The following is a 23,427-nucleotide window of genomic DNA, read 5'->3' on the forward strand; positions in this document are numbered from 1 at the left end:
GAGGACAAAGCCTCTCTGGTGCAGGCACTAAAGGCGAGCAGGAAACTCTTGCTCCAGATATGGCAGAGCTGCCCCAGCCCCAGGAGGGTGTTGGACACGGAGAGGAAGCCGAACGGCACCAAGCCCATCCCCGGGATCGCTCAGCAGCGCTTTGAGCACCTCTGGAGGGAGAGGGGGGTTTGAAGCCACTCTGCGGGGTCACCGTCCCTTGGCCTGTGTTTCTCTCAGCAGAGCAGGGAGGTGGCAGCGGGCTCAGCTCAGGACACGGAGGATTCCATCGCCATCCTTCAGGGCCATCTCCCCGGGGCTGGGGAGGGCACAGCTCCTGTCACAAGTGCTCCGAGTTCAGCTGCATCACTGCCAGTCCCCTGCTGCAGAACCCCGGGGTCAAGATTGTCTCTCTCTCCAGCCTGTGTTAAGATGCAGCATCCTCAGTGCAAAAAAATAAACAGACAAAAAAAATGCTTCGGCTTCCCCTCCGTATCACAGAAAGGTTTGGGTTGGAAAACACCTTCGAGATCATCCAGGCCAAACTGTGACCAACACTGTAAATTTACCACTAAACCACATCCCCAAGGACCAGGTCCACACAGTTTAAATACCTCGGGGTTGGTGACTCCACCACTGCTGCACTGCCCCAGCACCAGGAGCAGCAGCTTTGCCTCCCTCCATCATTCCTGCACAGGTGTTTGTTCCTGCCATGCATTTCCATCCCCAAATCTCCCTCCATGACCTCCCCTGGTTATTTCCCTGGTGTTCCAGCCAGTTATTTCCTCACCTGGTGCTGGCCCAGGTCCCCTCTGTCCCTGCAGCTCCTCTCTCCCAGCTGGGTCACAGTGGGGGCCATTCCAGCTCGACTCCCACCTCCCCACTTTTTCCCCCAACAGCCTCAGGTGCCTGGAGTCCCCCCAGGCAGGCAGTGATGCTCACCCAGACTTTGGGATGGTGGTAACTCTGCAGCTTGGGATGAACCATCAGCATCTGTTCCCCAGGCAGCCCCAATCCCCCCTCATGGGCACCCCCAGCCCAGGTTCTGCCTCAGCCACTGGTCCCAGTGGGCAGTAGCAATGGTGCTGCTGGTTCTGCAGCATCCACACTGCAACCGGTCACTTGTCACAAAGTTGCTGGCTTTGTCCTTCAAAAGATACCGGGGAAAAATCGTGGGCACACACACAGTGCACCTTATTTTAGGGCTGTAGGGAAGCTGGCTGCTTCCCAAGGTCTCTCGTACACTTACCAGATAAATGGCAAAGGAGCAGGGACACCCCAAGAGATAGAGACAGCAGGGACAAGGTCCTGCAGGAGCACCCTGGCAAAGGGCAGCACCCAGAAAAGGGGGAGACAAGCCCCAAGACCCAGCATCCAGGGGACCCTCTGCAGGGAGCTCAGCCTCCCCCAGCTGCTCCCCAGGCTCCCAGGGAAGGGGCTTGCTCCTGCCCTCCTCTTTTATAGCCTGAATCCCCATACAATTCAGCTGTGCTGGAGAGGGCAGGGTTGTTTAACCCCTTCCCACCTGGCAGCCTCCAGACTGGGGCTGATGCTGTGACCTCTTTGAGTGCCCTCAACCTCTTCTTTGCCTCCCAGCACCATCCTCCTGTCCCCATCCCTGCTGCCCTGCAGGATGCTCACAGCCACCCCAGCAACAAGGGACAGATCCTGTCCCTCTTGTCACCTCCCCTTGCTGCTGGGGCTGAGATGCAATGAGTTGGTGAGTTCTGCTGCAGGGTGGCACAGCAGACCCTGGTGGCACCTCAGTCACTTTGGAGGGGCTCCACACCATGTCTTGCTCCAAGCCAACCCCACACTCACACCCTGGTGTCCCCAGCATCATTCCAGTTGGGAGAGGCCCAGCAAGGGACAAGCCCAGTCCATCCCAGCAGGATAGCTGGTGGAGCTGAGGGATTGGGATCAGCCCCTGAGGAGCCCAGGAAGGGCATTTTTGGCTGGGCTGGACTTGATGATCATAAAGATCTTTTCCAACCCAAATGATTCTGTGATCAGGCAGAGGATGTTGATGTTACTGCTGCCACCACAAGCAACCTTCCTCCTGGAAAAGGCAGCAAGGTGGATTTCCCTGCTCTGTGCTCACACCTGATTTTACAGCCAGGCAAAGGAGAAGAAAGAAGCAATTCTGTTTACTTAGGGAGTAATTAATATCCCAGCTCCTGGCATGTACCGAGGCAGCAGAAACCTCCCCCACAGCACAGGCAGAGAAAGGCTTTGCAGCCCTTTATTATTTCATTATCAGCCAGGCAGGATTAGGAGGGTGGGTCAGGGAGCAGTGCTGGCTTTAAGCAGGTTTAGCTCCTCTGAAAAGGCTTATCCAGGCTCAGCCTCACTCACTGGCCACGATGCAGTTATTTGCTGAGCAGAGGGGTTTGGGTAATGTTGGATGTGGGGGGTGGGGGGCAGGCAGGGGGTCATGCATTTTTTATAGCAAAAAAAAAAAAAAAAAAAAAAAGTCAAAGCCCAGCAGGGAAAACTTGGGAGGTTCCTTTAACAGGAATTGGCTTTATTTGTTGCATTTCAACAACCAAAGGAGCTCTGCCAAGACTTACATCTTCCTCTAGAGAAAAACAGAGCCTCAGCACTGCCTTGTGCATTCCGGGGGGCTTTGGGGTGGTTTCTTGCCATTGAAAGCAGCTTCCTGCAGTGCTGGATGAAGTTTTGCCCTTTTTTAACCAAGTTTTTCCCTGGAGCTTGGGTGGGGTGGCCAGATCCCAACACAGCAAGGAAAGAGGAGCCATGAAAACTGCAGGAGCAAATCCCCTCTTATTGTTACCCCGGCCAGAAAGGGGGGGCTGGGGTGGGGATGCTGTGTCCCCCTCCCCTAAGGAGTTCTGCCCCAGGCACTCAGCCTGTAGGTGCTGAGCATCATGTCAGGGACCCTGCTCACTCTGGAACTGGGATGGGGGTGAAGTCTCCCATCCATCCCATCCCATCCCATCCCATCCCATCCCATCCCATCCCATCCCATCCCATCCAGGTGGTTCTCATTGCAGACTCTGACTCATCCCCCAAAAATGCCTGAGCTCACATCACGGCAGGAAACCCCCACGGGGAAGTGGTGAAAACCCTGCAGCAGCCTAAAATTCAGAGATGGAACCACATCACTGGGGCCTCAGTCCCTGTGACGCCAGGGCCAGTCACTGGGGTGACTTTTGGGCTGTGAGCAGTCTGTGTGGTTACTCCAGGCTTGGGAGTTTCTCACTGGGAGTGCTTCCCTGGAGCAGCATGACCTCAGAAACGTGACCTCAGAAACATTTCTGAATAATATCGTCAGCAGAGAGGAATGAGCCCAGCTTGCTGACCTTGCCCAGGGCTGCCCAGAGAGCTCTGTGACTCTGAGCTGTGCTGGTGGCTGCTGAGAGCTCAGCCCATGGTGAGCCTGGCTGTGATTTAGGAGCTCCCACAACTTTCAGCTCCTCAGAGGCTGAGAACACAACCCCCCTGAGACAAACTCGGGGTGATCCCTGCTGCCCAGGGGTGCAGTCACCCGACACAGTCCTGCAGCAAATCTGTGGCAGACCCAAAACTTGTGTCTCAGTTCATGTCCCTCAGGTGGGATGTGTTCCCAGCCACTCTCCTCCAGGAGATACCTCTGTTATTTCTGTCCCCTCCTGACCCATGCTGGTTCCTTGTGTTGGCACCAACATCTCCCTGGGGAGCTACAGGGTGAGCACAGAATCATCCGGGTTGGAAAGGACCTCTGAGATCATCAACTCCAACCCTTGATCCACTCCCCCCGTGCTTCCCAGCCCATGGCACTGAGTGCCACATCCAGGCTCTTCTTAAAACCTCCAGGAATGGAGAATCCACCCCCTCCCTGGGCAGCCCATTCCAGTGTCTGATCACCCTCTCTGGAAAGAATTTTTTCCTAATATCCAACCTAAATCTCCCCTGGCAGAGCTTAAGCCCGTGGCCTCTTGTCTTACTGAGAGCTGCCTGGGAGCAGAGCCCGAACCCCCCCTGGCTCCAACCTCCTTTCATGATGGCCCCGTGGGCAGGGAGCTGCAGCCTCTGGGCTGGATCTGCTCCGAAATGTTTCCATCTCTGCACCGGCCGCTCCCTCAGGCTGGAAAGTTCCCAGTGCTGCAGTCGGTGCCTGTCCCCCTGCCAACCAAACCCCGCAGCCCTGCCAGCCCCGATGCAGCGCAGAGCCGCGCTATTTCTGGCTCCACCTTGAGACACGAACCTTCAGCAGTGGGAAGGATGCTAAAAGGGCTGGGATCCGGGAGCAGTGCATCCCGTTCCTTCTCCCCGGGCGCCTGCCGGCAGCCGTGGCAGAGCGGGCAGGGAGCTGGAGGAGCCGTGTGCCTCCGAGCAAAAAATGCTGCAGTTCATCCTGCAGCAGAACCCTCTCCTCTGCACGACTCCTCCGGGGCTCTCTGCTGCTGCTGAGGAGGCGGGAGGAGGCAGAAATCCCGGCCTGTCCTGGCACAGAGAGCCTCGGCTCCATGGTTCCATCGGGATGCCTCAGCCAGGGGTGGCCAAGGGGTATGGCAGGGCCGGGAAGCCCCCAGACCCTCTGGTTTCTGCCCCCAGGACATGCTCCCTGCGGGACCAGCTCTTCCAGCAGCTGAGGGCAGGAGTAGGAGGGGCCCGGGGACAGGAGGGAGATTAGGGGGGGTTAATTCCCATATTTAACCATTGCACAACTCAAAGCAAACCTTGTCTGCTGCTTCTGCCTCAGTTTCCCTGAACGCAGAGCATCCATCACCTCCTCCAGCAAGGTGGGGGCACAGTGCTCCAAACATGCAAGCCTTCTCCCCAAAATGATGTCTGTGGGTCTGGGGTACCCCACGAGCCCTCCCGGGTTTGAAGGGTTTGCTCTTGAGCCTGGTGGCCCCCACAGTCACAGCTGGAGCAGACACTCTGTGCCCTGGTGAGGCCTCTTTGCAATGAGAAAGGAAGGAGGGGGGATTCACAGCCAGCTGTCCCCACTGGCATGCTGGCTCCATGCCATATTCCCACGCCATGTCCCCATGCCACCCTGTGGCCTTTGGGGTGCTGGGTGGGTGGGAATGGAGCTGATCAGGACAAACCCGAAGGCCAAACTCCTCCCCACTGCCTGGGAGCCCTGGCTGCTGAGCTGCTGTTTGGGTCAAGGGAACTTGTTAAGGCTCTTGTAATTAAGATAGCCCCAAACATCTGTTTATCAGCACTGAGTGGTGACGGATCCCATTTCCTCATTAGACATCACATCTGGAGGCAAACAAGTGGGAACCAGGTCGGATGAGCCCATGGCTGGGGAGAGCTAAGGGACAAGCAGGGTGGTGGGCACTGGGATGGCTGTGACATGAAGCCAGAGGTGGCATGGCATCGGGACAGCCTCACCTGAAGTCCCCATGGATCAGCACCAACACTGGCAAGCTTGGAGGCTGAAACCATGGAGGCTGAGATCATGCTGGTCCCATTGCCCCCTCTGTGAATAACCTGGTGGCAGTCTCCTCATGTCCCTGTCCTGGGCATCCCCCATGGGCATCCCTGTGCTGACCCTCCCCAGCACCACCAGCTCGATAGCTTGTGATGGAGCCTCTCTCAGCCCCTTTCCCCAGCCCAGCTCAGGCTGGAGGAGCCCAGCAGGCAGGGCAGGGGATCCCTGCAGCACGGAGTCACAGACAGAACACACGGTGAGGACAGAGCCCGAAGTGGCCTCATCACCCCCTGGCACCTGCCTGGGAGCAATGTGACAGCTGCTGTCACATCCTCCCCCTGTGTCTCATGCCTTCCTGAGCGGAAATTTGGGAAGGGTTAGTCACCGGGAAGGGAGAGAGGCAGTTGAGGAGGCTGCTCACCCCAGCACCCAGCTATTTCCTCCCGTGACACCTTCCCGGCGACCTCGGGGCTGTTTACAAACACGGGCACGGCAGCAGCCAGGGAACTGGCTGTGCCCAAACCTCACCCCAAATCAGCTGAGGGTGCTGTGGTTCCCCAGCTGAAAGCATCAGACTGCAAACAGCTGGGGGTAGGTTTTGCCCCCCACCCCAAACATCTCTTTGAATCCGTAGCACCCAAGGGAATCTTTTTGGAAAAGGTGATGCTCCAAATCATGGCACCTCAGTTTTGTTGTTGGTCACTCTGGGAAAGCAAGACTTACCTGTGTTATCTGGCCAGGGGGTCCATCTCCTGCCTTCCCTGCAGGTTTTGTCCAGGTCCAGCAGGTTTCAGCAGTGACGGAGGGCGAGGGTCTCATCACTAATTAATCTCCTGGGAGTGTGAAGAGTGGTGCCACCTCGAGGAGAGAGTTCAAGGTCACAGGGTCAGCCCAGCAGCATGAGGAATGCAAATTCATCCCCGAGCATTGGGGGGTGGTGTGAGGGATGAGGAAGGGGCAAAGAAGGCCCAGGGGAGGGGGAAGCAGAGACCGGGGCACCTCTTCACCTGCCTTCACCATTCCCATGGCACTTGTCCCACTGCCTGTCACCTGCTTCCCCGTGCAGAGTCTCAGCTCTGCTCTGGTTAGAGCCCCCTCAGGTGAGCAAATAAAAAAAAAAAAAAAAAAAATATCACTGTTGAGGTGAGGCAGAGCCCCTGGAGCCCAGCAGCCCCTCGGGAGGGTGAGCTCAGTCCTGTCACCACCAAAAGCTGCTGAAGCTGCTGTCAGTGATTTTTCATCAGCCACACAGGCATGGAGCAGCCCCCAACCGTGCTGTCACCCTTCAGGCAGGTCCCTTGGGCTCTGTCCCCAGCATCCTGTACGCAGAGGTGGGTCCCCGCCTCCCTCCACAGGGCTCTATGCCCACGGCAACCTCCAGCCCTCCTAGATACCTGGTGGCGAGCCACCAGTGGTGGGCAGGACATCCCCCCCCTCCGTCCTCCCTCCTGGAGGTGTCCCCCGCGGTCCTCCTCAGCCCTGCCTGTGCCTTGATTTCTCCAGACTCCTGCTCCACTCCTCTCGCCCTGGAAAAGACGCAGAAATGCTGTTAAATGCTGCTCAGCACAGCGGGGGGCTTGAGGGACTCGAGCAGCCGCGATGCCCCTGCCAGCACCCACCTCTGCTTTGCTGAGTACAACGCTGTGAGGGTGGGTGGGTGCTATGCCAGCCCTCCTTGCACGCTGGGAGCACCCACCCGGCCGGGCAGAATCACCCACGGCAAATCTCGCGTGCCGGCAGAGCCTGGCTTCAGCCGGACACTCCGGGTGTTTCCCCCTCTGCCCCCTGAAACTTCCCGGAATGTGGGCGGCGCTTGGGGAAACTGAGGCAGGATGTGGAAGGAGGGAGCAGAAGGCTCGGGGAAGTCCGAGGATGGGTTCCCCCTGCCGAGGGGGTGTGCGTGAGTGGGGAGGGGGTGATATGTGGGTGTGTGTAGGGGTGTGGGTTAAATTTTTATGAATGGGGCCGCCCCTCCTGCCATTGCCGGGCGGCGCGGCGGGTGTCAGCAGCGAGCAGCGGCGGGCGGTGCTCCCCGGTGCGTCCCGCTCCCGTTCCGCCGCCGATGGCCGCCGGTCGCCGCGCTCCCCCGGAGCCCGGGGGGGGCCCAGTATTGCTTCAAGGTGTCTTCGGTGCCGGACCAAGCCCCGGGGCTGCCTCCTGCTCCTTGGCTTTAACCCCCCGGGAACTGCAGGTGCGGGGTCCGGGGGGTTCCTGCGGAGGTAGCTCGGCCGGCCCCGACGCCGCTCTCCGCCTGGCCGACTGCGTGGGCTCCGCCGCCTTCCCCGCCGCCTCCTCCGCCGCCTGCTTCTCCCTGGTGTGTTACCCGCTCCGGGGACCGCGCTGGGGCTCGCCTGCCCGTCAGCGCCTGGAGCGGACCTTCCGCGTCTGCCTGGCCCCCGACGCCGAGGGCAACCTGCGCATCGCCCAGGCCTGGAGCCGGAGGATCCGGGAGCTCTCGGTGCCCGTCGTGCCCGCGCAGGACGGTCAGTACCGAACCGCCGTCCCCCAGCCCGCCCCGGAGGGGATGAGGGAGTGGGTGGGACGGACCCGTTCCCGGTCCGCTTCAAGTCTCGGCAGAGAGAGCCCCGGGAGCGGGGCGAGGGGGGGGGGGGAGGAGGGGGAAGTCGGGAGCGGAGCCCCGGGGTGCGGGACATGGGACCCCCTAGCTCTCTGCTGCTTGTCCCCACACACGGGTTGTCCCCGAAGGGCGGCTGGCACCCAGCCGGGAGCGCTGAGCTGTGATCGCGCCCCAAAGGGACAGAGCAGGGGACACGGGCGGGGGCGACAGCAGGGTCACCTGGATCCCGCCCCGAGCCTGGGCGGGGGAGCACGGGATGGCGACGTCCCTGTGCACAGCCCCGGGGCTGCTTTCTCCTTTCTTTCGCCCTTAAATCGAAGGGGCAGCAGGCTCGTGGTCGCACCACGGGGACTTATACCCCTTCCCCCCCCCCCCCCCAAGCGTTTCGGTCTAAAGCTCCAATGGGCCGCATTAACTAAGGGAAAAAAAAAAAAAAGTCATCGTTGCTGACGCAGGCAGGACAGAGCCAGCACCATCCCCGGCAGGTCCCATCCATCACTTGAGAACAAGCGAATCCCCCCGAGACCCCCCGGGACCCAGCGTGGTCCCAGGGGAGCACGGAGAGGTCCGGATTTCAGTTCCCTTCCCACCCCCCCCGGGAGCTGCCGCCAGCTCGACGGGGAGCGGCTGGCTCGGGGGCCGCGTCCCCCAGCTCCTGCCGTCAGGGCAGGGCGGGCTGGCATCTATTTGAACATCTGAGCAGAGATTCAATTATATGCACTACTTCATTTATTTAGCTGTCCAGTCGCACTGATCAGACTTGGAAATTAAGAGGCATGCGGTTAGAGAGATCCTGTCAAATCACATTTAGCCCAGCTCTTCCCTGCTCCGATTTGAAAATGCAGCTTTTTTACATGACCTGCAGCTACAAAACAACTTTCTGCTGTTCTTCATAAAGAATGACAACAACAACAACAGCAGAAAAAAAAAAAAAAAAAAAAAAAATCCAGTGGAACGGGGTGAGGGCAAAAACCAGTTCTCCAGCTCTATTTCCAGCCTGAAGTCTACAGCTGGAAGTCTCCCAGCGTTTTAAAACCCTCGCCCTTTTAGCAGGCGGTGCCGGGGTGGTGGGGCAGGAGCAGCTCGCTGCACGGCAGGGGCCTCGGGGGAGTGCGAGGAAGGAGGACGGGAGAAGGCGGTGTGGGATTTTGCAGTTATTTTTCTAGCTGAAGGCCAGCAGGATTTGCAAACCTCCTCCCCCAGTTTGGGACAAGAGCTAAAAATGCCTCTGGCCACACCCTGGGCTCACACGCACCCTCACGTGTCGGTGTCGCGGCGTGTGCGGGACAGATAAGGCCGTGCTGGGGAGCTGCGTGGGGAGCAATCCTGTCCCCACCAACAATCCCGTCCCAGTGTCAACTCCAGCATCCCCTGGGATGAGCCCCATCGCCAGCGACAGCAGGGGGTGAAACTTCTTTCATCCCAAAGGGATGCAAATAAAGTCCCTCGGCAGCAAACAACCCTAAGGCTGGGGCAGCTCACAGCGTCTCACCCTGCAGCTGGCTGGGAGGGAGAAAACCACCCTAGGCTTGTGTCCTGCTGGGGAAATCCAGGCCCTGGCCACAGCAGGAACCTGCTGTTGAGCTGCTGGCCATGGCCGTGGTGTCAGTGGGTCAGCAGCTCTGCTGGCAGTCAGCAGGACCTGGCCCTGCTGCAAGCCCCCCCTGTTTTGGGGCACCTCCTACCTGTGCTCATCCCCTCTCGGTGTGGTGATGCTGTGTGGAGTTGGGATGCAGCTGGCATGCCCCAGTCTGCCTCAGTGGTCACTGGGTGGGACAGCCCTGTCCTCCACGTGTTCCTTGTTCCCAGAATTTCCAGAAGGATGCGGTGCCACAACGGAGCAGCTGGGGCTGCCGGAGCATGGTCCCGTGGGGGAACGTGGGCAGAGGGGTGGGGAGAGCAGAGTTTGTGGACTGGCAGCAGCTGGAGCCCCTTCCTCCTGCTGACTCAGTGTCTGCTCTGCTCAGCGTTTGAAGCAGCCGCGCTGTGCCGGGAAGTGGCTGAGCCTTGCCGGGGTGTCAGGGGCCAGCAGGGGTTGGGCAAGGCAAGGGGCTGCTGCTGAAATCTGCCCCTGCTCTGAGACAGTCCCCTCCCTGCTCCTGACATGGGAGTCTGGGCTGAGCCCGGTGCTGCTGGTGTCCCTGTCCCTGTTCGTACCCCAGTACCAGCAATCTGTCCCTTGTGATGGATTCCTTTGTGCCTGGAGCAAAATTTCCCTTTCCCTTTCCCAGGTCCTGGGGGTCCCAGCTGTACCACACTGCTCAGCAGAGGTCAATGGGGCAGCAGCCAGGGTCTGGGCTGCAGCACTCTGTGCACCTCAGAAATAATGGGCCTTTAAGAAACATCGTGGGTCTAAAAAACATGGTTTAGGCTCTTGAAATGCCAGGTGGTCTCACTTTGTGTCCTCTGGAGTGGGAGGGAAAAAGAGGAGATCACTGCCCCCCATCACCTGCCTCCAGCAGCTGGGGCCCGAGCTGGGTGTTGTGTTTGTCCATGGGGGTTTTAGTACTGGTGGTGACTGGGGAAGTGGAGAGTGGAGCAGGGCCAGCCCAGCCCTGGGGCTGCTGCACCTTGTCCCTGACCCAAGCTGGGGTGGCCTCTGCTTGCAGTGTGACACTGGTGTCCCTGAGGACAGCTTGTCCCTTCATGTCTGTTACCCACTGATAAGGGCCCGGGGAGGGTGGGGGGCAGCCGGGTGCTCCCCCCAGCCTTGGGCAGCAGCAGGGGAACCAGCCCAGAATTAACACCCAGCCCCAGCATCCTCACAGGGGGATCTTTGCGGTGATAGGTCCCAAGCAACCAATACGGGGACAAGGAGGTGTTCTGGAGGGTGACAGTGTCACTGGGTCAGTCCCAGGGGCAGAAACTCAACCTGATAGTGACAAAATGGGCAGAGTGTGCTCTGTGTGCTCCCAGGGCTGGGCTGGGCAGGGAGGTGAGATGCTCCAACCACAGCTCCCTGCATGGCAGCTCGTGGAGCTCTGCCAGCCATTGGGGACACCCTGGTGTGGCCTTGGCCAGTATAATGCTGGGTGTCACCCCAGGGAGATGGCATCTCTAGGGATCTCCATCGCCCCAGGCTCCCCTCTCCCAACCTCCATCCCTGTGCGGGCAGCAGGAGAGGTTTGAGCTGAAAAACGCTGCTTGTGTGTTCAAACAGCACAAATCAAAGCGTGCAGACAAGGAACAACCCCCTTGCTCCTCTAACAGGGGTGTTCCCAGCCCGGGGCAGTGCCGGGAATCCGCTCCGGTGACTCAGCTCCGGATGGAGCAGCTCCTTCTGCTGAGTCAGCAGGAGCAGCCCCCGCGCTGTCCCGCAGAGCCCACACACGCGGGTGGACACCCACTGCCCCCCCCTGGGGTCAGATCATGGCTCAGGGGGCCCAAAGCTGATGGGGACACCCCCTCACCCCTCCCCCAAACTGGCTTCACCGTGCAGGGGCTGGGCTTTCCAGAGCTTGTGGCACACTGCCTGCTCATTTAGGGGCTTGGGGTGCCCAAGCAGCACACGGGGGTCCTGCCCTCAGGAACTCTGCCACCAGCTCCCCCCGGGTGCCATCGGGTCACTCCTCCCTCGCAGGACAGCTGCAGCCCGGGCTCACCCTGTCCCTCTGTGTGGGGACCACAGGGGGCAGAGGGATGAGGATCCCTGCCAGGATTGTAATTACAGCCCGAGCAGGGCCCTCGCCTGTGACACCTGAGCCCCGTGGGGAGCAGGGGAAGCAGAAGCATCCGTCTGCTGGCACAGGTGTCTGTCCTGGCCCTGCTCCATCTGGGATGGATGTGGGGAATTGGACTCTCGAGTCCTGCTGGCTCTTGTCCCCCCCGTCCTTGGCTCTCTGTGCACTGGGGGGCTGAGCCGTGGTGTGAGCTACACAGGGAGAACTCACAGCCAAGGGTGTTTGGAGCCAGGTGCCTTTGGGTTGGGTTTCAGACCTCCCCTTTGCTCCCACCTTTCTTTCCTTGGTGTGTCCAAAGGTGCAGGCAGCAGCACCCTAGGGTGCAGAGGGATGCTCAGTGGTGTAGGGCCTCAGCTCTACTGCATCATTGCTGGCTTCCTGTGGGCTCCATGGTGGGTGTAAAGTTTCTCTGCTGGTCGTGGGAGAGCTGAAGCAGAGTCCCTGCAGTCCCCATCTCTGCCACCTCCCCTGCTTTGCCCTCTCCCTCCCTGCTCACCCGTGGGTAGGGATGCAGCCCAGGGAGCTGGTGGGGATGAAGGGCATCTCCCCTTCCTCTGGGGCTGTGGCAAACACCACCTTGGCTTGCAAAGCCCTCCCTGGGCAGCACCACGGCCCCACCACCCTGAGCCCCCTCTCCCTCCCCCCCAGGTGACAGCTATGGGGTGCTGCCCCGGCCCTGCCGGGCACTGGTGCTGCTGAACCCGCAGAGCGGCGCCGGCCGCGCGCTCGAGGACTTCCAGGCGGTGGTGCAGCCCATGCTGGCTGAGGCTGACATTGCCACCACTGTCTTTGTCACTGGTGAGTCCACAAGCCCCCATCCCTCTTCCTCCTCCTCCCTCCCCAGGATCCTACCTGGGTGCTGCCACCCCGGGACGGGCTCCTTCGTTCTCCCCACATCGCTGCAGCTCCGGCTCCTGCGGGGTCGGTTTGGGCAACACAGTGGGGGTGTTGGTTGCACTCAGTTGGGCTGACCACGTCACCTTCTGCATTTTTGGACAGGAAGCCTGCGGGGATGGTGAGGCTGAGGTCAGTGTCTGGGGTCTGGCAGGAGGGTGGAGAGCAATGCTTGACTTTTCTCCACTTTCCCCTGCAGAGAGAGCCCACCATGCACACGAGAAAGTGCGGGATGAGGACCTGTCGCAGTGGGACACGTTGGTGGTCATGTCTGGGGATGGGCTGCTGTACGAGGTGAGGGGCACCACAGGGCATCCCCCTGGCCAGGACGGGCAGACAGCTGGGAGAAGAGGGGTGCTGGGGGCTGGAGCCAAGCTTCCAGACGTGACGGCAGGCAGGGAACGTCAAAGGAGAGCTGGCACCCAGCTTGGAGCAGCCAAGACACTGTCTCAGTCCTGCCCTGGCCAGGAACACCATGGTCTCTGCTCCCCCTGGGCTGGGCAGGAGCTGCTGGGTTCTCTGCACAGCTCCAGGTGCCACCAGCTCCTTCTACCCCTGCAGGTGGTGAATGGGCTCATGGAGCGGCCGGACTGGGAGGACACCATGAAGAAACCACTGTGCATCCTGCCAGGGGGCTCTGGGAACGCTCTGGCTGCCTCCATCAACCACTATGCAGGGTGAGCCCCAGCCCTGGGGAGGGGGCACCCACTGCCAGCCCCATGCCAGCTGGCACAGGGGCTGCACGGGCACCAGGTTGAGGGGGTGAAGGAAGAAGGAGGTAGCCTGGGGAGGGGTTGCTGGAGACCCACCTGAGTCCCACCCTCCCAGCAGGCTGGTGCAGCGCAGTCCCAGCTGGTCCCTGTCAGCACCAGCTTCCATCCTTGTGTCCCCAGGTCTCCCCGTCCCCTTTTTCCTCTCTGGGCTTTGAGTCCAGCAAAGCTTTACCTTGAAGGACCCACCCTGGGGCTGGAGTGATCCTCCTGAAGGACTGAGGGCTGGGATTGTCCTAGCCCAGCAGCCCCAGCTTCCTTCCCTCTTTCAAGAGCCAGTTTATCCTCCCCACCACCAGCCAAAACTTTTCCCTGAGGGACACCGTCACCCCAACCATGCCACACATCCCAACCATGACACGGGTGCTTAAGGTGCTGGGGTCCAGCCCCTGAGCTGGCTCCAGCCCACAACTCACTCTCTGCATCTCTCGCAGCAACGACCACGTTGCCAAGAAGAAGCTGCTGATGAACTGCGCCTTCATCCTGTGCAAGGGGCTGCACACGCAGATGGACCTGGTGTCCCTGAGCACAGCCTCGGGCAAACGCCTCTTCTCCTTCCTCGGCTTCGGCTGGGGATTCATCTCGGACGTGGACATCGACAGCGAGAAGTACCGGCGCTTGGGCAATGCCCGCTTCACCCTGGGCACCCTGCAGTGCTTGGCCAAGCTGCGGGTCTACCAGGGCCGCCTCTCCTACCTGCCCGTGGGCCCCGAGCAGGGCCCCTCCACCCCGTCCTCCCGGGACCCCCCCGGGACCCTCCCCAATGGCCAGGCCGGCCCCGTCCCGCTGGGGACAGAGGTGTCCGGGGGGGCTCTGCCCGCCGACTCGCTGCTGGTGCCGCTGTGCCAGCCGGTGCCGGGGCACTGGACCGTGGTCCCCGAGGAGGAGTTTGTCTCCGTCTACGCCATCTACCAGTCCCACCTGGGCACCAACCTGCTGATGGCGCCGGCGGCCGGGCTGCACGACGGCTGCATCCACCTCTTCTACCTGAGGGCCGGCATCAGCCGCCTGGCGCTGCTGAAGATCTTCCTGGCCATGGCCCGGGGGACCCACCTGGACTTGAACTGTCCCCACCTGCGCTACGTCCCCGTCCGGGCTTTCCGCCTGGAGCCTCGGACGGCCGCGGGCATCATGACGGTGGACGGCGAGGCGCTGGCCTGCGAGCCCGTGCAGGGCCAGATCCACAACCGCCTCTGCCGCGTCCTCACCGGATCCTGAGCGGCCGAAACTTCACCGTCCCCGTGGCGCTGAGCCGCCGGCCCGGCCCGGCACCAGGGCGGCAGAGCCTTCCTCCCACTCAGGAACCTCCTCCTCCTCTCATAGCAATAGCTCCTGGGGGCTGCGGGCACTCGTCCCCTCGCTTGCCCCCACGCTTAGCTTTACCCCTCCTTTGGGACAGCCACCAGCACTGTCCCCAGACCGAGCCACGAGCCCGTCAGGTACTCTGTGCCGGCGAGGTGCCAGCGTGTTTGATCCCGGTACGAGGTCCCAACCCCGGGTGGCTGCGCCGGCACAGCCCCGTCCCAGTCCCAGTCCCAGTCCCATCCCAGTCCCCTCCCCGGCTCGGACGCACAGGGTGGCATCGCTCAGGTCCCTGCTGCCTGCAGAGCCACCCCCACCCCCCAGGGATGGTCAGGACCAATATATCGAACAGAAAAAAATCAACCTTTTTTAAGAATGTTTCTACCCAAGGCTTCCTGTAGAAGCAGAGTTTATTCTTGTGAGAAATGCAATAAATATTTAGAGTTTGCAAAAAAAAAAAAAAAAAAAAAAAAAAAAAAAAGAAAAAAAAGAAAAAAGAAAAAACCCCCCTGGGTTTTAGATCTGAGCTCAGAGGAGCTGTGGGGCTGTCACCCACCTGGGTTACACACAACCTGGACACATGGCTGTCAGGATAGGTTTAGCTCAGCACCATGCTCCTTCCCTCCTGGGATCGTGCCCGATCACCATCACTCCGGGGCCAGGAGTGGGGCAGAGTGATGATGGTCCCAGGGGTGATGCCTTGGTGGCAGGACATGGGACATGGTTTTCACCAACCCTGGTTTGGGGGTAGCCCAGTGCCTCCCTGCTCAGCCTGGATGGAAGGCAGGGAGCTCAGCCCTACTTTGAGGCATCCTGGGGAGGTTGAGTGCTGCAAGCAAGAGTAGGGAAGGGGCCAGGGAAGAGGTTCGTGGATGGGGTCCTTGGGTTTCTGCTGAGAGTGGGGCCCTACAAGGAGCTCTGGTGTCCCCTTTCCCAGGCAGCCTAAGGACAGCTGGAGCCCCACAACAGGTCCCTACCCTGGGGTCTTGCCCGAGGCAGGGGGAGGACAGGATTGCTCAGCCTATTTGGTCTAAAATTGCAGTAATTAAACCTCATTTACAGTGCCCCAGCACAAACTAGAAGAGTAAACAGTGCTGGCTGTTTGCATTTATTCATCTGCAAACTATGCAATTAGGATTGCAGAACCGGGAAAGAAGAGCACGATTGTTTAACCCCCCCAACACCCCCCTTCCCTGGGCCCATTTGCTCATGGGGAGCTGAACTCCTGTTCCTGGGCCAGCAAGGCAGGCAGCTGCTGGGAACCACCTCCCAAAATAAAATCATTCCCCCCGTGGCACAGGGCCAGGTGTAAAAACAGGCTCAGTGATGCTTCGCTGAACCCCCCAACCCTGTGGAACGGCTGCTGCCGGGGAGAGCCCGGGGCAGGGGACATGCTTGGGGCTCTTGGCTGCCTTTGCCAAGCAAAACAGCTCCCTGCAGCAGAGGTATCGGGTGTGCAGCACCCCAAAGGCTCCCTGGAGTCTCCCCCAGGCCTCTCCTGGTTTCACTGCTCCCAGCAGCAGGTTGGTTGGGATCTGCCTCTCTCTCTCTCTCTCTCCCTTTTCCAGGTTTTGCTGCACAAAGCCATTCCGTGACCCAACTGCTTCCAAACCCTGCCAGCCAGCAGCCACAGGATGCCCTGTGCAGCCTCACTCTTGACACCCCAGGGAGGTGCCAGCAGCTGCCACGCACCCCCCGAGGTGCAACAAGCCCAGCAAAACCCCAGATCCCAAACCACACGTGGCTGCCCATCTTCTCAGCTTGGAGTGGCACCCCCAGAACCTCTCCTTGCAGGCTGAGGGGAGCCGTGGGGTGAACATCACCCAAGGCTCCACACTCAGGAATCACAGAAAATTCGATTTGATGGAACTGTTTTCTGTTTTTCTGGTAAGGCCTGTTGTTATTTTATAGAATCATAGAATTTTCAGGGTTGGAAGGGACCTCTAAGATCTTCCAGGTCCAAGCCCCTGCCATGGGCAGGGACACCTCCCACCAGCTCAGGTTGCTCAGAGCCCTGTCCAGCCTTGCCTTAAAAACTTCCAGGGATGGGGCTCCCACCACCTCTCCAGGCAGCCTGTGCCAGTGTCTCACCACCCTCATGGTGAAGAACTTCTTCCTAATATCCAATCTAAATCTTCCCTCTTCTGGTTTGAACCCCTTCCCCCTACTCCTGACAGCCTAAAAAGTCCTTTCCCAGATTTCTTGTAGCCCCCTTCACATACTGGGAGGCCACAGTAAGTTCTCCTTGGATCCTTCTCCTCTCCAGGCTGAATAACCCCAACTCCCTCACTCTGTCCTCACAGGAGAGCTGCTCCAGCCCTCTGAGCATCCCCATGGCCCTTCTCTGGCCAAGAGATCCCTTGGCCCCAGCAGCCTGGTCCCTGCTGCATCTCACCCCACACTTACCTGGGTGCTGAGGTGAGGGGCTGGGGAGGCAGAGCTGCCACCAGCTGTCCCCACTGCTGGGTTCACACAGGGATTTTTCTTCACCCTGGCCCCATCTACAGCCTGTCCAGCCACCAGCTGCACACACCAAGCTGCTGGGCAGTCTGCGTGCACCCCACGCCAGCAAAGAGCATGGAAAAAAAAAAAAAATTAAATTAAAAAGCAGCTTGACAGATGTCCTGTGAATGAATCAGGGCTTCAGGGAGGTAGTTTTATCCAGAGCCATGGGGGCAGCCCCTCAGCTGCCAGGCTCCCTCCAGACTCCCTGCCAGTGGGATCCCATCCAGCAGGGATGCTGGAGACAGGGCAAGTGCCAAGCGTGGCAGGGGGGGGTGGAAAAGAAAGAGACAACAGTCAAAACTACTCACAGAGGCTGAATTTAATGGCAAGTCATCTTCCCTCCTTTATTACACCTTGGTTAGCCAAAACAAAACAAAAAATTCTGCAGGTAAAAAAAGTTTTAATGGTCACACAGCACTTTATACATATATTGTAAGCAACCAAGCATCCACATCTGCACGTGAACAACACACCTCTAAGCATGGCCTCAATAGTCAGGTCTTTTTTTTTTTTTTCTCATTAAATACTGTACAGAATCAAGGCTACAAACTGATTTTGTAATGCTTCTTCCCCAACCCCAGCACTTAAAACAGTTACAGGCTGCTCTCATTTGTACATCACACAGTCGTGTAGCCAGTTTTAAGGCTAACAATATGCATCATGCTTTGGCTTTTTTTGTGTGTTTTTAATTTTTTTTTTTTTAAGGTTTTTAGCCTTTTAAATTTTGTTACCCTTAAATATTACATACATACACAAAAAAAAAAAAAAAAAAAAAAAAAAGAAAAAAAAGAAATACATAGTTGCAGTGTGCTCACCACCAATCTCATCACCCAGGAGCTTCACATTATCAAAAGCTTTAGAAAATTTGTAAACCTCTGTGCACGCCTCAGTTTGGGACAGGCAGCTATGGAGAGCGAGTGATGCCAGGGGCAGCAGCAGCAGTGCCCTATTCCAGATGGCTCACACCTCAGCAGGAAACCCCAGGAACCTGTGCAAAAGCTGTTGATTATGATCAGAGGAAACAAAAGAGACTTTTTGGGCCAAGGGGAGGATTCACCCGGTCCAAGCAGCTCCCAGCAGCAGCCTGCCCTCCTCCCAGGGTGGGTGGGCAGCTTGGCCAGCTCCTGCTGACCACCTACCCATGGGATTTAGAGCTGCCAAGTCAAGGGTGGGCAAAGCAGGGAGCTCTCAGAGCTCCTTTGTACCCTGCACCCCCAGCTGGGCCCTGAAGGGTTTTCTTCCCCCGCCCCTGGCCAGCAGGGCTATAGGATGGCTGCAGCCAGGACAGAGGAAGTTGTCCCTACACCACCAACCACAATTTTCTCTGGTGAGTAAGAGGTTTAATAATCTGTGGAACAGAAGGGCCCTGCCTGCCCTTCCCCTGCCCTGCAGCAGCCACCTCACCCCTCTGTCCCCGTGGCTCTTTGGCTTTGGGAGACGCTGTCGCTGCTCCTCGCTCAAAGGGATCCATTCATTCATTCATTCAGGCAGGCAGTCAGTCATTTGTTCACTCATTCAGCACCAGCACTGCCACAAAACAGCCATGAGTCACCCCTGTGGTGGCACTGCCCTGCCTCTGCCTCCCAGCACCTCCCTGCACCCCAGCTGAGGGGCTGCCCCACTGCCAGACCCCGCTGTGTCGGGCAGGAGGGCTCCTGGATCCAGAGCAGCGTCGGAGCTGCTGTAGGGATGGATCCCCCCACAGACTGGTGCTGCCAGAGCTCTGCAGACCCAGGTCTGCCTTCACAGCCAAGCTTTGCTTCCTCCAGAGCACCGAGCAGGGTGAGCCCTCCAAGATCCCAGCTGTGACATGAGTAGGGTTTTGTGCAGCTCCAGAGCATCCCGGGAGCAGCTGGGAATAGCAGGCAGAAGGAGCTGGGATCGGGGCTGCAGGTGCACAAGGAGCAGGAAGCACTGTGCAAACATGTTGAGATTCACCTGCTGTTCTCTGGTTCAACATGGAGAAGGACAGATCCTGGCCTGGGTCAGGGAAAGGGATGCAGTCATACTGAGCAAGAGCAAAGCAGAGTTTTGTCTCCATCTTTACTTGTGGCAGAGCTGACTGCTCAGCCCATCTCTTCCCTGGGAAGCTTGGCACCACCAGCTCCCTGTGCTGCCTGGAAGGACTGACAGACCCTCCCTGACTCCAAATGGATGCTAAGTGGGTGCTTCTCCAATGCCTCAAGTGCAGTAGTGCTGGAGCACAATCTCCCAGCTCCTGAAGAGTGAAATTAAGTGCATGCACACAGGGGGAGAAAAAAAAAAAAAAGAAAAAATAATGAAAAAAAAAATTCTTCAGGAAGGTGCCTTGACCAGGAGACTCTGGCAAGTCACTGCTTCAAAGTGCTCATGGTCACCAGCTCAGGCAGCTTTCTGCTGCTGAACCATGGGCTGGGCTGGCAGCTGCTTCCCCACTGCAGTTGAGCTCAGGGGTTGGATGTGCTGTGCCCACAACGGGCCCAGACCACCACAGGAAACAGCTGGAGAAGGAAGGAACTGACAACAATCTGCACTGGTGTCTGGTGTGCTCCAGTTGTTGGTTGAGTAACAGAACAGGAACAGTCACAAACTGCTGCTGCTTCAAGAGGACCTCATCATGGCATGACAGCTCCTTTCCCTTGCATGACCCTGGCCCAAACAGATCCCAAATACCCATCTACAGCCAAACAGTGGAGAAGCAGCAGCCATGGCAGCAGGTTCACCATCCAGACTGACTGCTAGATCTAAAATAAACCCAGAGGTCACTTGCTGCTGCCTGTCCAGGTGAGGACAAGGTCTTGGTGTAGTGCTGTGTGACAGCCAGGAGGGCTGAGAACAGAAGATACAGATATCTCAGTAACACGGGCAGAACCCTGAATCCCATGTGTTCCTAGAGGACAGGCATGCCTGGTGGGGAAAGGGAAGTATGCCTTAACTTTGGAGAAAAAGAATTGGGGATGGCTGGAACTGCTTCCAGAAGACTGACCAGAAGGTGCAGAAGTGGATGGAACCCCCCAGCACTATCAGAGCAGCACAAGTGCTAGAGCAGAGCTCTGGCTCTGCCAAGCCAAGTCCTGATGGGAAGAACCTCGTAGCTATCAGTGAACAACTAAGACAAGAGCAACTCTGTATGGTGTAGACAACTTCAATGCAAACACAATCCAATGTCTAAGTACATATAAGGTGGGGTAGACTTCATAAAACCCATGGTAATGCTGAGAAAAATGAAGGACTGGGAGGACGTTGCCCTCCACTTCCAGATACTACAGTGATCACTTCTCCTGGCTTGAACCCCACCAGAACAAACTGCTGGGTGTAGCACTGGGTGGGAAGAGTCTTGTGTGGAAAGGTGCCCCAAGATGAAAGTGCAGAGGGAACGTGGCTGCAAGACTGCTTCTGTGCAGGTCTCAGATCTTACCATTGCGGGGTCAAACTCGCAAGAGGAGCACGGACATGGGACAGGGGGAAGGAAGAAGGGCTGGGGGCAAAGAGTTATTCATGCTTAGACAACCTTTCCTGGGAGGAGCAATCAGGCCTACCACCTTCTTTGGAACAAACCAAGCTGAGGAAGAAAAGCTGGAAGGAGAAGCCAGTTTACTGGTAACAGAGTTTGCCAATTTCCTTTCTGCTGCTTTCCCTTCTCTCCTGCACCTGCCTGTCCCTAACACGATGGTTTATTTGTCCTCTGTCCACTCCGGGATATTGGCCCCTGCTAAGGCAGCCCGGTACTGCTGCAAGACACCACGGATGCTTTTGATGAACCCCTTGGACAAAGGGAAGAGAGGGAACCCAATATCAGGGTAACCACTCTTCTCCGGAAGGAAACTCCTGTAGCTCTTTCTCCGCTTCTTTGGTTTCACACTCGGCTGGGAGGCAGAGTCCTGGGCAGCCTTCCCTTCGTCCGTTCGGTCTCTGGCCAGGTCTGACCCCCTGGCTTGGCCCGTGCTCTCCGAGTCTGAGAACTGTTGGAGATCCCCGGCGTTGGCTGTGGAGGTGCTGAACTCCGACTCCTCCGGCTCCTCCTTCCCATCCAGCGCCGAGTCGGAAAGCTCCGCGGCCGCCCCCTGCTCCGAGCTGCTGCCGTACCCCCCCGGCGACCCCGCCGCTTCCCCGGGGCTCTCGGCCAGGGTGCTGCAGGCGGAGGGGAGGGAGGCAGAGTCTGCCCCGTTGGCCCGGTGGTGGCTCCGTTCCACCAGCTCGTTGGTCTCCAGCCAGGACTCGATGCGGGACACCAGGCGCCAGCCGCTGCAGCGGAAGTGCTCGCGGATCTCGTGCTCGAAGACCTCCACGGGCCTGCGGAGCAGCTGCATCATGGACTGCACCACCCGGATCAGGGTCATCTCGTTGTAGCAGCGGCTGTTCTCGTAACCCTCCTGGAGGCCTCGGTCGCTGTCAAAGCCTGCCTCGTTGTAGTAGGGCTCGTTCACAAGGATGAGACCTGCCGGGAGAGAGCAAGCAAGGGGTTAAGGGAAGAAGGCGACTGTGAGGCACGAGGCACGGGCACTGCTGGGTCAGGGTTTCTGAGGTGGGAGGGTCAGAGCACCACCTCGCCCAGGCATCCTGCCAGCTTCACCCAAAGCAGCACAGAGCAGGGACTGCAAGGGAAGGTGCTGCAGGAGAGCCAAGGTTTGAGTTCCAGCAGGTACCAGGTCAGGCTGGATGACCACAAACCTGCAAGATGCACTGGGCTGGTAGGGCAAAGAGAGCACTGGTGTGAATGAGCCTGTGGCCCTCTGCTAGGCTGGTGGGAACCTCAAAAGATACTGAGAGCAGCATTTGGGATCCTTGGCTAGCAAGGACCTTCCATCCTCTCCCACCACTGTGATGCAGAAGGCACACAACAGCAGAGGAGGTCAAAAGGGCAGAAGGGAAAAGGTTTCTCAACTCCTTTCCCTTCCCTCCCCCTCCTAGCAAAACAACCATAAACACACCCACAGCTTTCTTTTCTTTTTTTTTTTTTTTTCTTTTCTTCTTTTAATCAGACCAAAGGCCAATCTTCAGTAACAGGCTTTGAGTGGGCCAAGCCCTATCCCACCCAGCACAGTTGCATCAGACAACACAGTTCTGAGTGAATACTGTGACAAGTCCCCCATACCAAACTTTCTCCTGTCTGCTTCTGGTCCAATGTAATTACATGTGTGTAGCAATGGCAGCAGCACTGCCAGGCTGCTGGCAGACTGCCACAGACAGCATTGGAGCTGGGGGGGGGTGGGGGGACAAGACCATGAGTCTCACAAAGGCCAGGCTGCAGGAGGCAGAGGAAATTATTCACTAGCACCAGGTTGTTCTAGTAAAACATTTAGTATTTCACTTGCTAAATTTGGATTCTTGGCTTTGTAAATGAGAGAAAGCTTTTCTCATGGTCTCTTTCTCTCCACATGGAGGAGACAGGTGGACTGTGAGACCTCAGAGGAGCTGGAGTCCCCTGTGGACTCACAGCAGGAGCCCCTGCTCTCTGTGTCAAAGGTTTCTCAAGTCACATGCCTGGGCTCCCTGCACAGAAAATTTGCCTTGAGAAAGAGATTTGATTTAGTCTGTCTGCTCTCAAAGTAGATATGGCAGTGGAAAACCCTGTGGCAGGAAGCCCTGGGGCTGGTCTAGACACACCCCTGATTATTCTCTGCTTCAGAAGGAGCATAAACACCATCAGCATGTGCAAAAATATGCCCAGTGTAGGATGGGCGGGTGACTCAGTGAGAATAAAAACATGAAGCCCAGTTTAGCAACTTCAACTAACTTTGGTAACTGGCTGAAGATACAGTGGTTTCACCTTTGTCAGCTCAGAGTAACAAGCAAAACAGCCCCGTGTTTAGCTGCTGCAGTGAGGAGAAAGGAAAGCATTGTGTCAGAAACCTGGGATGCAGCCAAAAATCAGGACATGAGAAAAGCCTGCACCTGCTTTGACTGCTGAACTGGAGAGATAAGGACACTGCTTTGTCCAGCAAGGTAAGAGGAACAGGAACACTATCCCAACTGGGGTGACAGATCCCAACTGTGTGCCCTCCCCCCATTAGTCTGCATTTCCCCTCCTCCCTCTGCCTTTTCCTGTCCTGCAGGCTCTGCAGGAGCATTTACCTTGGATAGAGATGAGTACTTGAAGGAGGCTGGATTTACTGGTCCACCTTTCTGTCCCCTGAAATGACATACAACTGTGTTAAAGGGCTGAAGCACCATCACTTTGCTCTGTGACAACTGGTAAGATGAAGCGAGTCCCCAGTTTCTCTGCACCCCTATCCCTAAGGTCCTGTGTCTTGCAGGAGGAACGTGGGACTGACACAACAAGCACCTCAGGTGCTCCTGTCCCGTTGTACCAACCCAGCTCTCCACTACTTTTTGCCAGCA

At 58.0% G+C, this 23,427-nt stretch overlaps 2 protein-coding genes across 7 annotated transcripts in view; one reads left to right on the plus strand and one right to left on the minus strand.

Moving 5' to 3' along the window:
- The first annotated feature begins 7,182 nt into the window (after window positions 1–7,182).
- Window positions 7,183–15,690, plus strand: SPHK1 (sphingosine kinase 1). Of its 4 annotated transcripts, XM_071764000.1 has the most exons (5): window positions 7,284–7,860; window positions 12,284–12,433; window positions 12,729–12,823; window positions 13,091–13,206; window positions 13,734–15,690. In XM_071764000.1, the coding sequence occupies exons 1-5, from the start codon at window positions 7,440–7,442 to the stop codon at window positions 14,515–14,517; spliced, it is 1,566 nt and encodes a 521-aa protein (XP_071620101.1). In that variant the 5' UTR covers window positions 7,284–7,439; the 3' UTR covers window positions 14,518–15,690. The 4 variants fall into 4 exon arrangements, with proteins under 4 accessions (XP_071620099.1, XP_071620101.1, XP_071620098.1 ...); XM_071763998.1 differs by lacking the exons at window positions 7,284–7,860; window positions 13,091–13,206 and adding an exon at window positions 7,183–7,277; XM_071763997.1 differs by lacking the exon at window positions 13,091–13,206.
- A 1,717-nt stretch (window positions 15,691–17,407) lies between these two features.
- Window positions 17,408–23,427, minus strand: part of UBE2O (ubiquitin conjugating enzyme E2 O) — a 61,157-nt gene continuing 55,137 nt past the window's right edge. For all 3 annotated transcript variants that reach the window (XM_071763994.1, XM_071763995.1, XM_071763996.1), the window contains exons 17-18: window positions 23,161–23,218; window positions 17,408–21,523 (exon numbers count right to left, since the gene is read on the minus strand). In XM_071763994.1, coding sequence (XP_071620095.1) covers window positions 20,760–21,523; window positions 23,161–23,218 — 822 coding nt within the window. In that variant the 3' untranslated portion in view covers window positions 17,408–20,759. The remainder of the gene's footprint in view (window positions 21,524–23,160; window positions 23,219–23,427) is intronic.

This window comes from Heliangelus exortis, chromosome 20 (assembly GCF_036169615.1).
Source record: "Heliangelus exortis chromosome 20, bHelExo1.hap1, whole genome shotgun sequence".
Lineage (NCBI taxonomy): Eukaryota > Metazoa > Chordata > Aves > Apodiformes > Trochilidae > Heliangelus > Heliangelus exortis.